This window comes from Achroia grisella, unplaced genomic scaffold, assembly GCF_030625045.1.
Source record: "Achroia grisella isolate CSIRO2021 unplaced genomic scaffold, CSIRO_AGI_Agris_v1 utg905, whole genome shotgun sequence".
Classification (NCBI taxonomy): Eukaryota; Metazoa; Arthropoda; class Insecta; order Lepidoptera; family Pyralidae; genus Achroia; species Achroia grisella.
The window spans coordinates 540,071-556,190 of NW_026713063.1; the positions used below are offsets into that span (position 1 = coordinate 540,071).

Sequence of the window (16,120 nt, forward strand, 5' to 3'; positions counted from 1 at the left end):
GAACGCAATGCTACCTAATACGGACCGCTCACAAACTCATAGATTATTGTCTTGTTTTTCTTTATTGCATTTCTAGCTTCAGCGATATTTAATATCATTGCAGTAATAAAATGAATAAATATTATGAAATAATTAGCCCTGACTGTCGCAGCTGAAATTTGAATCATGTTTGTTTTATAAGGTAAGCTATTTCCGGTTACATAAACGGTAAAGAAATTGTACCTAGTACATCCGTGGGACTGTGTTTTATATAATTTTTAGTACAATGATATATGTATAAATTCTTTTGCGCTAAATTTGCGTTACGAATTTTATAGATTCTGAAAACATGAGTTTTTAATATTCAAAATCGGTTTCGCCAATAGGTGTGTTATTAAGGAAAATTGTATTAAATGTATTTGATTTATGTATTTAATTAATGGAATGTTTGTGTATAAACGTTTGCAATCACGAGATGTGGTGTTAGGCATACAGGATGTGGCATGTAACATGCAATATATACCAATATTTCGGTGATGTATCGAAATGTTCCTACAAATATTACAATAATTATATGTTTCATAATATCCGACTACTAGGCCTAAATATCAATGACTTAATCAAAATTGGACTATTATTAATTTAAATTATAAGTTTGAACATTATTAAGGTTTTATTGTTAAAGATTTAATATTATTTCATACTCCTCCGTACGCGCAACTTTGTAAAAATGGGTACAAAGATATTGCTTCACATATTAAAATTATAGACACCTACTAATTTTAAAATTGACGAGATAAAAATATATTTAGATTCTAAATTATATATTTAGGTTTTAATAACGTATCTACAAAGTATAAAGTGTTATTTTTTTCTTTATTTCTATTTTATATTAATATGAAAGCAAAGAAACTAAATAAAAGGAAAGCAACTTAAAATTTAATTCAATGGTCCCATTGAACATAATTTAAGTTGCTTTCCTAACGGCCTTATTGGTCTAACAGTTTGTATCGGTCTGGGTGTTTTCTATTTAAATTATGTATGTAAAAAAATGGTTTCTAAGTATTTCGCAGTTGTCTAGTACCCATAATTCTGCGTAGCTTGAGACTAGATGGTACAGTGTGAAATTAAAAATAATACATAAATAAATATTATATTTTTATTATATCAGGATGTCAATAAAACTTGTTAACAGATAATGTAATATTACGCCGTATTACAGTCATGTGCCGCCAAATGTTCACTAATTATGAAAACTATTTTTTAGTTGACCGCGTTAATTAACTCATTAACTACGTGTCCGCGTCAACAATTTCAGCGGCCATGTCACCCACCAGTACCACGCCTCGCGCTTGCCATCTCAACCAATTAGGGCTGTCAATTGTCACTTTAATTTTATAAAAATATGTCAACATTATTATTTATATTTACCAGCAAAGTAGCGTAAACAACAATTTCAGTATTAATTTTGTGTTATTTGATATATTTTTTTTACTTTTATTTTTTGGTGATAATGGTATGGTGCAGCCGTCTGCGCTAACGGTTTAACCTTGCGGGGCACTAGTGGAGGATGATAAGATGAATAAGAGGTCAGGTCAGGAAATTATCATGATGGTTTCCAGGGGGATCCACGTGGAGGTCAACCTAACAGAGTTCATTGCTAGTAATGAGTCCAAATTAATGGGTTATTACCACATTACTAACAATCCCGTTCTCCCAATTTGATGTGTTGATGGACGTATTTTAATAAGAGGTTAGCTTTCAATAATGTGCTGGATAGTTTTAATTTCCATTCAAGTTAAATAATAAAGAAGTTTCTTGTTAAGTTTAACATTATACATATACATACGTATCTATAAAGTGTTAAGTTTTTCCACACATACGTTCCCGGTAGGTTCATCGTTGAATAAAACTTTTTTAATGATAATATACAATTGCACCGTCGAATTTCCAAATCGGAAAGTGCGTAGAAGCTTTAAGTCTCGCTCTAATTACTAAAAGCGATACGACAGTAGTTAAGGCATTGGATCGGCTGGCTGGCGCCAATCAACTTTACACCCACTGGCTCTCCACATGAACGAATTTTATACAAACAACGACCCTATTTATTCACCATTAAGCGACATTTCAGTCTAACACAAATAAAGTACTTATATAGTTATATAATTTGTATTCTTATAATCATGTTCGATCTTATTTAAAGAGAGTAGAGTTTCTTGTCATTTCTTCTCGGCTCAAACTATGTTCTGAATTGATTTATTATTTATTTTATATGCTATGCTATGATTTTACTTAAGTATATTTGTTTTTAATTACTTTGACGGCCTCAATGGTCTAGCGGTTTAGCACATCGCTTTACTTCCGATGATCGCGAGTTCGATTCCTCGAGTGGTGCAAACATTTGTATTCATGAGTATTATTGTTTGTATTAGGGAAATAACCCTAATTTATTTTATTTGTTAAAAAAAACCAATCTAATTCTTATATTGAAGATATCAGAAAATAATGTACTAAGTATATTTTCTGAAATCTTCAAAATAAGAATTTCTAACTGTGATGTCGTTTTCACTGTTTTTTAGATTTTTATTATGGAAATAAATCTTCCGTATAAAAATCCGATAGATTATGTAATATAATTAAATAATTATTTTTTGTCTAATTCAGTTCAATAACATAATACGGCTGTTCAAAAATATTTAATTTAAGTTTTCCTAATAAATAATATTTCTATTTCATTATATGTATTACATATATCTCATAGTCTGAAATCTATACATCTATACATATAAATAAAATTGGAGTGCCTGTTTGTAATATTGAAATAACCGTTTTTTACTGCAAGCATATGAGTACGGTACATACACCAAACATTTTTTTTTACAATTTTTGTCTGTCTGTCTGTTTGTTCCGGCTAATCTCTGAAATGGCTGAACCGATTTTGGCGGGACTTTTTTGGCAGGTAGCTGATGTAATAAGGAGTAACTTAGGCTACTTTTATGTTAGAAAAATAAAGTTAAATTCCACGCGGATGAAGTCGCGGGTACAGCTAGATCTAAATAAATCTTTTCTTCCATTTTCTGTTAAGCTTAACTCAAGGTTTAATATGTAATAATTATCAATATGACTTCTATTTATAATATTGTTATTGTTTTACTAATATAATTGAATATAATTCACAGGCTAGGTATTACAATTAGGTAGTAAATTCTTGTGGATTCGTTAATACAGATAATTTTGTGGTATATTATATAATAATATTATTGTAAAGTATAATAATGAATGCATATTAAGAAATATATTTGATTGTTGTTACCTATCAATAGTTGACGGTTTTGCACACCGCGCCGCTTCACTTCATATTGTCGCGGGTTCGATTCCTCGCATGGTATAAACATTTGCATATATGTGCATGATTATTTGTATCACTGAGTGTTTCGTAAATTATGTATATAATATACATATTTACATCAAAATGTCTATCTATATATTTATATCAGTGGTTTAGTACTCAGAACACAAGCTACTCGTGTGATGGGTACTAAGTCTTTTCTATTATTAGTAACAAAGTTGCAAAGTTTACAGTTGTAATCAGGTCAGTTACTATTTCTGTAATAGACTTTACATTTTAAATAACTATAACCATAAACACCGTGCGTGCACAGCCGTGCCTCCTTAGTACCATCGTTCTTTGTCTATGACTCCCCCGCCTCCCATGACGTGGCCGCCATTGTGACGGGTCGTTGACCTGACTTATGTAATCAACAATTTGTGAACACCTGGAGTGGTTCTGAATGTATGTTGTAATAGACAAGTCTATTTTCAGCATGTTTTCTATGGTTTTATGTCAATGGTTCTATGCTATACATAAAAGACAGGGATTTGCAATAATTGATGAAATACAAAGCTTATCGCCGGAGGGATATATTTGTTTCTCTTCTGTTGTGTTTAATTTCTCATTGTATATGTATATTAATACATTTTCTACTTCAGCCGTGATTTGATACTGCTAAAGTTTTAATCTACATAATACATCTTTATGGAGGAGATGCTAAGTTACGATTTATATAGGTAGTCGTATCTATGTATGTCTATCTATGCATGCATTTATTTATATTTTATATATAATAATTAATAGTTAATACCTAAATATGTATATTTCTTTTTAATTAAATTGTAATAATATCGTAAATTTGCATATTTTTAAGTTGCTTAAGGCTACACCAAAAAGTGATTAAAAGGTTGGAAAAAGCGTTGGTACAAGTGTATTGTATTTGAGGGGGATTACTTTGAAGGAGACAATATTAATAGTGAAGAATTAATAAATAATTGTTCATAAAAATATAAAGTGATCTTACTTTTTGAATACACCACGTATTGACAATAGTGAAAGTCTTATAGATAGATAATATTATTTATCATGGTTGTTTATCTAAATGAATATTAGATATAAAGAGAAAAGATCGATTTTTCTTTGTAAAGTAACTCAAATAGTAAAATGTTAACAGAATAAAACGTTAACTTTTAGCTGTTTGTTTCTTTATTAGTGGAGAAGTGTGAAGTCGGGGCGGGTAGATAGTGGTAAATAGAGGTATGGTAATGTCTACAAGGAAGTCTACCGTTGATATTACATTCGGGAAACCGGTCCTACAAGTGGGTACGGCTCGAAACACCGATGTCAATGTGGCTCGGAAATTGCGCAATACTGCGTAGGAGTGTTATGCAAATATGGGCCTAATACGTCGATCACAGGGTTGTTATATCCTTGCACAATAACTACATTTGGAAAAAAAATATTTTTTATATGAATACAAAAATGTGCAAACTGCCTTCGCTTGCTGGCAATTTTTTTTTTCTCAAGATGAGTATGAAGCTAGTCCTTTGTGTGCCTGATGCTGTTTTTTTAGTCATCTTTAGCCTATATGTTGACCAATTTTTAACAATATACTTTGTGAAAATTTCATCATAATTCTATCAACCTTTTGTTTTGCGACATCTTAACACAAACAGGGTGTTTTTTTTTTTTTTGTGGATGATAATGGAATGGTGCACCCGCCTGCGCTAACGGTTTACGCTGGCGGGGCACCAGTGGAGGATGATAAGATGAGCATGAGATCAGGTTAGTTAGCCCATCGTGACAAATTCACCAGGAATTTAACACGGTGGTTTCCAGGGGGAACCGCGTGGAGGTCAACCTGACATGGTACATTGCTAGCAATGGGGTTATCAATCTACATTACTAACAATCCCCTTCCCCCCCAAACAGGGTGTTCGCCTCGTCATAATTTTATTATATGTCAAGAAAACGAAGATAAGCCTACTATAGATAAGGACGAGTCATCAGACTCATCAGGCTACTCTAATTGCACTAACTGCGGGTTTAACCTGATACAAAACATAGTCAGTATAATAATACGGCTCGCTGATTGGTGCGTTCACCCCATACGATAATTGCACTAATTCTATGATCTTATACGTACGCAACTCTTAGTGTTTGCGATGATAAAAAAAACTATTTTCTTTATAAATTTAGACACGCGTCATGTATTCTTCATCATTGATCAGTAGGTACTGATATCTACTAAAAAATACTGGTTAGTTATTGTTGTAAAAATAAATGTTATTTTTTCATTTATATAGGTAAATAGCAATGTAATAAAATACTGCCAGTACGTATATTTATTAGAAGGATTGAGTGAGTGAGAAACTAAAACAAAATTGTACAAAAACAGAATTTAAAATTTAATAACTTTAGAATATAAAAACATTTCTAATACAGTTACAACCCTTGTTAATATATGATTTACTAGCTTACCCGCGCAACTACGTCTGCATCACACTTACATGACATTTATCATTATATTGCGTCCAATTTATATATCTTTTAAAATTATAGCGTATGTGTTATTCTAATATGTAAGCTAGATTACTGTAAAGTTTCATCAAAATCCGTTCAGTAGTTTTTGAAGAAGTAAATGAGCAACAAACATCCACGCATACGCCAAACTTTCGAGTTTATAATATTATTAAGATCATGTTTTGAGGTGAATAATTTTAACCAACTAGACGTTTTCACTAAGTTGCACTAGCCGTGGTCACGGGAATTCTCTAGAGTACAGCCTTTTGTGGGTAGGTGTTAGTAGTACCATTATATTAACAACGTGAAAAGTTACCTAACAGTAGCCTATTCCTTTTAACCTTAATGTATTTTAAATTACGTACAATATCATATTCAGGCCTTATAAAAAGATAGTTAGTTTTTTTTTATTTAAAATGTTATCTACATAAACCAACTTCAAAACTCAAAAAATGAAAATATTTTGTATTTCAATTCGGTGGAAGTGTTTTTATGACAGGTAAAAATATAGATACGTACCCTGCGCGTAAACCCAACCTGGATAGTGGAACTTTTTACTATTATATTTTCAGTGATAATTAACGCTTAGTATTGGTTCTAGTTTGACTACTTTATATACCGTACATCCTCTAACTGCTGTGTCATTTCAGTGTATTATTTCAGCGGCTATTTTAACAATTTTGACCGAAAGTTCTCTTGAGTTCAACTTACTCTACGTCTTTACTTCAATTAACCCTGATTGACCCTAATTGATTGAATTAGCGTGGCTGTGCTTATGAGTAAAATTGTAATTTGCTCATCGACAAATCCTCTGCAACTGTGTCAGATTCTTAGGGGCCGTTCAAGTATTACGTAGGCACTATAGGGGGGCGGGGGCTATTTTCTTTGCATATTTTGGATGACATGGGGGTGGGGGAGTCTGTATGATGATTACGTCATCGGTCGGAATTTACTTTTTTACACGAATGGTAACCCTCACAATGTCTTTGCTAAAAAAACAATACATTAATTGAGAAATGTTTACGTAAGCATGGGGGGAGGGGTAAGAGCTTTGCTTACTTTTGCTGACAACGGGGGATGAGGGATAAATAATTGTGATAAATCTGCTTACGTAATACTTGAACAGCCCCTTACTATAATATATTGGATATTTTTTTTCTAACTCACTTGCCGCTAGTTATTGGACGCTTATTGGCGTTAATTAAAATATTCAACAATACACTCTTTAAGTGGATTGCTGGATTTTGTAAAAAGTTATCTGCGTCAAGTCTAACTTATTTCAGTTGCCAAGCAGCTTTCTTCGTAAGTTCTATTTCGGTTAAAGAGTAAGATAAAGCAATGCAATTACAAGATATAGGCATTACATTTTAATACCCCGGTGTGGCACCGTATGAGGGCTATTCTGGGCGTCACAGGATAACATGATGTCCGTAAAGCTATTCATGTACATAGGCGACGGTTACCACTTACCACCATGTGGAGTGACCACATGATGGTAAGTGGTTTACACATATCGTCAGTTTGTCATTTCAATAACACCATCGTTAACAAAACGTATTTGTCATTTTAATAACACCTTCATTAACAATACGTTACACCATCAACTACATTATCAATTGTAACATTTCTATTAACCTAATTTCCAATAATTATATAAATTAGATACTGTAAATCAACAGTTTCGACAAATCATATCTTTAAATATATACAATCTAAATGAGAACCTCTCCGTTTTGGCGGTCGTTTGTTATGCTAGTCGTTAATACTAATTCACTCAAATTCATCACCATTTCTGGCACGTTTGTTAAAAATAGCCGTGAGTTCATCATAACAACACGCAATTATCTACCGGCCTGACCTCATCCTGTTATCTTACATAAATTTACACCCGTTAGGCTGCTTTTAAAAACATTCTTCGGAGGCAAAGACATTTATGTGTATACATCTTAAAATTATAGTAGTTTTATTAATAGCCCGACAAGCCGAGACTCCGCGCTGTTGAATTTTACATTCGGAATTATATTATTTCATATTTATTTTAGTCGTTCTCATTCGTTTACTTTCGGGACTCGTACTAATGAGGAATAATTAGTTGTCTTCTAATTTTGTATTCTGTATATGTAATGTTTGTATGTATTCTAATTTAGTAGTTATTACCCGCGGGTATGTCTGTCTCACTCTTATTATTAGATACAAAACAACCTATATCCATCTTCGTGACCGGTAAGATTCGTTAAGTCGTTTAGATGGGAAAAGATAAATAGACAGACACACATCCGCGTTTATAATATTAGTATTGACTAGAGCCTCTCTATTCCCCCCATCGGTTTTGTGCGGGCGTGCACAATTATCATGGTGATCAAATTTTATTTAAATATGAATTATATTACCTTTATTCTATAGGGCAAAATACGCCTACCTTTTCCTTATCTTTACTTTCTCTATCCACCCAAAGGTAGTCTGGAAGCAATTGATTAGCGATAAGACCGTTTTTTGTATTAGTTGATGTTTATTTATTAAGCTGTGCCCGCGATTTCGTTCGCGTGGTTAACCCAACGGAAGCCCTCAAATATGAATAATTTCCCCCGTTTTTTTGCAACATGTTTCACTTATACTTCGCTGCTATTGGTCGTAGCGCAATGTTATATATCTTAAAGCGTTCCTCGACAAATGGACTATCCAACACAAAAACAATTTTTCAATTCGAACCACCTGAGATTAGCGCGTTCAAACAAACAAACTCTTCAGCTTTATAATATAAAAAAAAAATAATAATAAAGTATAGATTTTAATTATTTTCTGTATTTAATGCAACAAAGAATGTCAAATGTTTATCGTTTATAACAAATCTTTACATCTGTACATAAAACTAGAAATGATTTACCAATTCAGGTTTCAGATTACGGCCGACATTTTGTTTCGTCCATTGTACGCGTAATATTGCATTACATAACATTGCACGAAAGCCAATTATACGAAAATTTATTTGTTGATTAAAGTGTTAAGAAATTGTTATACAAGAAATACGTTGCAACTTGTAAGTGTAATATCATGTTATGTAAGTGCTTACTTGTGAATAATATTTGATCTCAGCCGCCCAGTTTCCGAAAAGAATCGTTTGGACTAGGTCGGACTTCCGTTCTACAATATAATCATATGACAAATTGCACACAACTCTTGGATTGAAGAACTTTCTAGTATTTACTTTAAACTTATTAGTTACTAGTTGTTTTTCTTTAAATACTAGGTGCACCCGCGACTTCGTTCGCGTGGAATTTAAGTTTATTTTTCTAAAACAAAAGTAACCTAAGTTACTCCTTATTACATCAGCTACCTGCCAAAAGATGTCCATATTTCACCATGATGAATTAATTTACCTGAATTCATGCTCATTTTATTATGCTCCACTGGTGCCCCGCCAGCGCAATCATTTAGTGCAGACGGGTGCATCATTCCATTATCACCCAAAAAAATTCTGGCAATATCAACATTATATGCGAATAATAGGTAAAATTAGTATAAATGTCACGAATATTTTGACAATTTAGCCTTGGCGCGCTTTAGTATAAAAAATAAGAGAAGGATATAGGCTACTTTCTATTTCGGTCAATCAATATGTTACAGTCACGCAGACGAAGCCGCGGGCGCTCGTTATTTGTACTCTGAAGACGCTAACCTTAGACCAAGCTGGCTTTTACGTGCGGCCTATTGATCTAAAAACGTGTTCAAACATCGTGATAGAGTTATCGTTCGACAAGTGTATACAAACAACATTTTTAACACCCTTTATAATTCATTTAGTATTAATAAACCAATGTTTGCACAAAGAAAAAGAAGTACTTTCTAAAGTGATTCTTTTTTCTTCATATCGATCTGAATGTTAATAGTAATAATAATAATAATCTCAGGACAATTCGCACAGCGCCATCTAGACTCAAGTTAAGCTAGCTAAAGCTTGTGTTATGGGTACTAGATAACTGATATAAATACATAGATTTTTTTTGTATATACATATATATTATACATAGAAAACACCCAGACCAATACAAACAATCATACTCGTGAATACAAATGTTTGTGCCGTGCGAGGAATCGAACCCGTGACCATCGGACGTAAAGCAGTGTGCTAGACCGCTACACCACCGAGGTCGTAATGTTTATCTGTCGTCAGTAACATTGGCAATGAGTAAACGTTTTTTATATGGATAATGATGATGAATCCGCTAACTGTGGCGGACCATCAAGAGAGGATGATAGAATGAGCAATCAGGACAGCTAGCCATCATAAATACGAGCAGGGACCTCGTGGAGGTCAATCTAACAGTGTAAAATACATTACTAGCAATGGGATCAATAGGGGGAAGGGAATTGTTAGTATGTGAACTGATGACCCCATTACTAGCAATATACCATGTCAAGTTGACCTCCAAGCGGGTCCCCTGGTAACCATAGTTATAAATTTCTAGCGAATTTACGACGATGGGCTAACTGACCTGTGTGTGTATGTTCATCTTATAATCCTCCACTGGTGTGCTGTTTGCTTATATCTTTAGCACAGACAAGTACACCATTATATTCTCATCCATATATAAAATCGGGTCAGTAATCGCTATTGCCAACAATCCCATCCTTCCTTATCCACTGTTAGGTAGTGCAGTAAAGTATATAAGTACTGCGAGATTAGGTTTCTTTCTTAATGATAATGAAATCGTGATAGCTAAATAGGAAATCGGGTCACTTAGCCCATCATGACGAAATCACCGGGAATTTACTATGACGGCTGTTAGAAGGGCCGCGTGGCGTTTTACTTGAGGGTACATTGCTAGCAATGGGGTCAATAGCCCCAATACTAAGAATCCCCGCCCGCAACTGGAAGATTAGCTTACGTCAGTCACTTGCATAGTTTAGTCACGACTGAAATAAGTAAATAATAACGAAGATATGAATACCTATGGCGCGTCAAGACTTAGGAGTAAGTTAGTTGGCTAAACGTTTGTTCGTGTATGGGATTCTCAGTATAAAGTTAGTCATATATGTCTAATTAAATAATATTAACAATTTGGCTTTAGACTTTATAACAGAAGATACATTTCAGCAGTAAATTAAACACATGTAATCTATAAATATGTATTTTTCTATTGATCAGTTCGAGGAATTAAGCTAACATCACCGATCATGCCTTTTGTACCTTTTACTCTCTTAAAAGTATTTCCGTACCAATATGATATTGAACCCTTCAAGAAAAAAAAAGATTCCTTCTTATAGGCCCGCAACGTACTTGCAATTTCCCTTATGTTACGGGTGCTGAACTTATCATCTGGTGAACCCCAAGCCCGTTTGTCCCCCATGTTATATAAAAAAAAATCTTCTAATATTGTAAATAAAAAGTTACTGAATAAACAAATTAATGAACTAAAATGCGAGCATTGACAAAGTCGACCTCATTCGGTGCCGCATGGCTTGCACAAAGCACACCATGTCTGTACCACGCCACGTTCTGTAAGGATAGACATGCTCGTAAACACATTTGCCAGATGTGTTATTTGTGTGTACTTTTTGCATTTATATGTACGTAGGTAGGTACGTACATTGTATCGTATTATAATGCCCGTGATGGCGATAGTATGTAACAGTTTTCAGATTGACGCTTACCTTTTTTCATTATTAAGGTTTTATTGACAAAAACTACTTCTCAATTTGACCACAGACTTTAACAATTAACAATAGAGTACTCTTTTATTTATTGTTTGTGTGTGCGTGTGTCAATTACTTGGCAGTGTTTGTAATGTTTTTTTTTATTAATGAATCGTATATTGTATGCGTAATTAAAAAAAAACATTATCATACAGCTCTATACAAATTATAAGTGTGCGAAATATTAATTTATGATATTACATTCTTTGGGGGATAGTTTACTTGGCGTTCTTTAGTATATTTGTTGAGTCTAATATTGCAAAATATTCTGTGAGCATATAGTAATTTCCCCAGCCATTTTTATGTTACACCTTAGCACATGAACATACAGTTTTCATTTCATGTCCATATATATTATACGTAAACATTAGTGTATTAAAGTTTCAATTGAAGTTAATTCATGCATAGTTTTATATTGAGGTATATTTTTCTGGCAACCGTAGTTAAGCTTATACTAAAACACAAGTAATAATATTATTCTCGTTTTTTGTCCACAGTTGTTGGGTCTGGCCATCATCGGCGTGGGTGTAGCATTCCTGCTTAACTGGAGTGCGGTGAAAGATGAGCTCAAGGGCCACTTGACTGTTGCCCCGTGGGTGTTTATCATTATTGGCGCCGTGATGTTCGTGATCGCCTTCTTCGGATGTTGCGGTGCTATTAGAGAAAGCCACTGCATGGTCGTGACGGTGTGTACTCTATTTGTATTTACACTTATTCATAAAGGGAATTTTATGAAATATTCAAATAAGCATTCAAATAAAAAAATATATAGAATATACTTTTATTTGCTTTATACCGTTATACCGTAAAGATAATAGGTATTATTAAATATATTATTGTAGTCTTTACTATAATTAATCTATGATGTTTAAAACGTAGATACTCGGTGCATTTTATAGAAGCGGAGTCTGTATTTTAAAATGGCGGGAACACCCAAATTAAATGTGTAGCGCGATTTAAAAGTAGAATAGGCTGTATGGTCTAAGGTTCTTTGCCTGTTCCATCATTAAAAAGGAGATGGACGAGTATAGAAAAAAAAGTGAAGCACGCCTTCTATTTAAATACAGTACAATCATAATATAATATTGAACTAGTTGTTGCTAGTGTTATTAGTGAACTTTCAACACGAACTCAAGCATTGAAAATGCTTCTGCTTAGGTAGGATTTTTTAATAGGTATATTGTAAATTGTAATCTTAAAGCAAACAGTCACTGCTCTACCATATAGATAGGTGAGACTCTGAGGTAGTAGTCTCTTTACAGACCTTTACAAAGTTATTTATTTAAAAAGATAATTCCGATTCTCTTCAGTTCGATTATTTATCTGCTAATAAAGTTCTTTGATTCGCCTAATTAATTAGCTATTATTAGCGATACTGTTAGAATATCATGTTGTGAAGCAAACAAGAAGAAAGATGTTAACACTATCTATCACTCATATTTAAAATCATTGTTCGAAAACAATTGTCAATGTTATTTATAACAACTTTCTATGGTTATTTATAAATTTTAACGATATTGGTTTTGTTTTGCGGAAGTTCATTTCGTTATTTAATGCATTTATATTATTTTGTTTAATTCCGCTACGATTAGTATGTGTGAGTCACAAATATTCAGCGCGGAAACCTAGCCATTGCTACTGGAAGCGTTAAGACATTCTCTATTGGTGATCACATTCAGACTGTTATTGAATTCATACGCGCATATTGCGACGCGTATTTCATCTTTAAAGAGGTATCAGCAGGCTATGAATAGAGCTCGGATATAGCTTGAAAGCATAGAAGAAGAAGCTATTGCTGACTGTTCGACACAGTACGGAGTTACGGAGTTTAGTCACCGAACTCCATTAAGTAACCTCCCTTGTTTTCATTGCGATAAGACATACCTTAATCCGGGATTAAATCAATGTTCATGTATATCATATAGGTTCGTTACGCCTTTTAGTTGCCAACAGCTAACAAACAGAACCTACGCTTTTTTTTAAGTGATTGGTATGGTAAACAAATAAAGAAGCTGACGAAGCTCACTTTATGGTAAGTGGTAACCGTCGCCTATATACTTGAACAGATCTGCGGATATCAAGTTATCAACTTATCACATAACATCCGTGCGTTTTCGTTCTAGAGGACTAAGTTGTTATGCCTCTTATCCTGTAATTTTACTAAACTTTTGGCGGCTGACTTTTATAATAGTGGTATCATTTGTTTATTCACAGTATGCCATCTTCCTGTTGGTGATCATAATTTTGCAAGTTGTCCTGGCGATTCTACTCTTCACATACGGTAACACCATCAAAGATGGACTTGTTCTCAGTGTTCAGAAGCTTTGGGAAAAGCGCGCCCACGACCCAGCGTCCGATGAGGTCTTCAAAAATATTGAGGAACAGGTAAAATATTTACCACGTCCAATCATGCCATTTTTCTCCAGTCAATTTGGGAGTAGCGCATATTTGGGGGAATTTATGTGGAAAAACATAATTTTGGGGGTTGTGACAAATTTTGTGTACCGTTAATATAGACCTAAAATGAGTCATCAAAATCGTAGAATTATTATAGAAAAAAATATATCAGTGAGTTTGGTTGGTGTATAAAACACGGCTTCAAAAATGTCAGCAGAACCCACGGAAGTAAAAAAAGACGAGAAGGTTGGAAGAATATTATTCTAAACACTAGGGGATTACAGAACTTGGGGGTAAAGTAAGACAGCCACCTCACAACACTGACCACGATATGTAAAACTGAAAATCTCTAGTAAAAAATATCTAGTAATATTCTGTGATTTCTTTTTATGAAATTGGAGAATTTCAATGAGTGAGAGAGGAACTCAAACTAGGTTTCCCTGTACTCTCTAGATATCCTCTTCTCATTAAAATGTCATACCATTTGACGAAGCATGTGCACGACGCACTTCTATGTATTATTATTATTGCATTTCTTTTATATATATTTTAAGAACTGTCCTTAAGAAATATTGTCTAAAATATTTTCTAAGAACTTTATATTATATTAATATTATGTAAAGAAAACGATGGACGCTGACGGTGAAGATTGCCAAAGTGACTATAATATAGAACAATAGAAAAACAGGTTTTAAAATACAATACTAATTTATAGGACACAGCTACTTAGTAATAACACTGAAACTTAATGCACATTTTCCATGCTTTAACTTCGTTTGTTTCTAGTTGCAATGCTGTGGAAAGGACGGCAGTGGCGACTACCACTCGGTCTCCCTTCCTCCATCATGCTGCAAGAAGGATACATTCATTTCCAACACTCTCGGATGCACGGTTACTAATGCGGAAGTAGGCTGCACGTCCAAAGTGGCAGAATTGTACGAGAAATGGAACAAGCCCATCGCTGGTTTTGCTATAGGTGTAGCTTGCGTTGAGGTACGTAACAATTGTTTACTTCTCCGCGTTTCCACTAGAATACTGTCTCCAAAATATGTATTTGCGTCATGTATATTAACGTTATTTACACTAACACACAAAGATTATACATGTATCAAGTTATATCTTAAAATTATATATACATAATTTATGCAGAAGCGCTATAAGACGATTTTTTTAATTAATATTAGAAATGCCTAAGTTGGTAAATATAGATGTTTGTTACTCTTTCACGCACAAACTACTGAACGGATTTTGTATACACATAGGCTATATTTTTTATTGAAATTTAACACAGGTGAAACCGCAGGTGAAACCGCAGGTGAAACCGCAGCAATCTATATATGTTCTATGGTATATTTAGCCATAACAAAAATTGAAGCCCAAAATAATAGGATTACGAAATTCAACTTACCGTCATCGAAGTGTAGATTAAATTAGATTTTCATTTACAATTATTTTCTTACAAATAGAGTGTAGTGTTTACGATCCATATTTAATCTTGATAAAAGTTTTTTAATCTATGATCATGGAGTATACTGTATGTGGTAACGGTGTACATTAGTTTGACAACAGTGGAAGATCACACATATATCAATTTATCTATTATATATAACAATTGATTCCACATTCCATGTATCGCGATAAAGTTGCACAGATTAAAACAAACGTTATTTCGTTCTGTGTCAAGTCCGTTTTAAACTTAGTATTTATACAATGTATCCTCCACCGAGTAAATAATCACTTTATCCTTTCCACTTCTCGTTTTTGATTAGGGGTAATACAAAAATTACGTAACCCGAATTTCGTGATTTTTGGTTTATCTTGGGGCTTAGTTCATCCTTTACTGTCTAAAGAAATGTTATATTTTTTTTTTATTTACAGGTGGTTGGGGCCCTGTTTGCGCTGTGCCTCGCCAATTCTATAAGAAACATGGACAGAAGGTCACGCTACTAATATTTTGTACATTAAAACTGGTACCTATGAACACAATTTTTTTGTTCTTCTTACTTACCGACTAATCTACGAGGCTATGTTTTAATGCATGGCTGGTTGTATCTTTTTGGTTGTTTATTACAGAAATTACACTCGCTTATGAAATGTCGTGATCGAATCGTAACATAAAATTATGAAAACAAATCAACAAACTTTGCACATTTAATTCTATGGTCTGTTTACTATAGACGCGACCATTTCACAAAA

General features: G+C 33.6%; 1 protein-coding gene across 2 annotated transcripts in view; it reads left to right on the forward strand.

Moving 5' to 3' along the window:
- LOC131853698 (CD63 antigen-like) overlaps positions 1 to 16,120 on the forward strand; it is a 38,796-nt gene that overhangs the window by 16,493 nt on the left and 6,183 nt on the right. Inside the window, exons 2-5 of one of the 2 annotated variants that reach the window (XM_059204704.1) lie at positions 12,025 to 12,213; positions 13,742 to 13,912; positions 14,711 to 14,917; positions 15,803 to 15,894. In XM_059204704.1, coding sequence (XP_059060687.1) covers positions 12,025 to 12,213; positions 13,742 to 13,912; positions 14,711 to 14,917; positions 15,803 to 15,874 — 639 coding nt within the window. In that variant the 3' untranslated portion in view covers positions 15,875 to 15,894. The remainder of the gene's footprint in view (positions 1 to 12,024; positions 12,214 to 13,741; positions 13,913 to 14,710; positions 14,918 to 15,802; positions 15,895 to 16,120) is intronic. The other variant, XM_059204705.1, reaches the window with a different exon arrangement.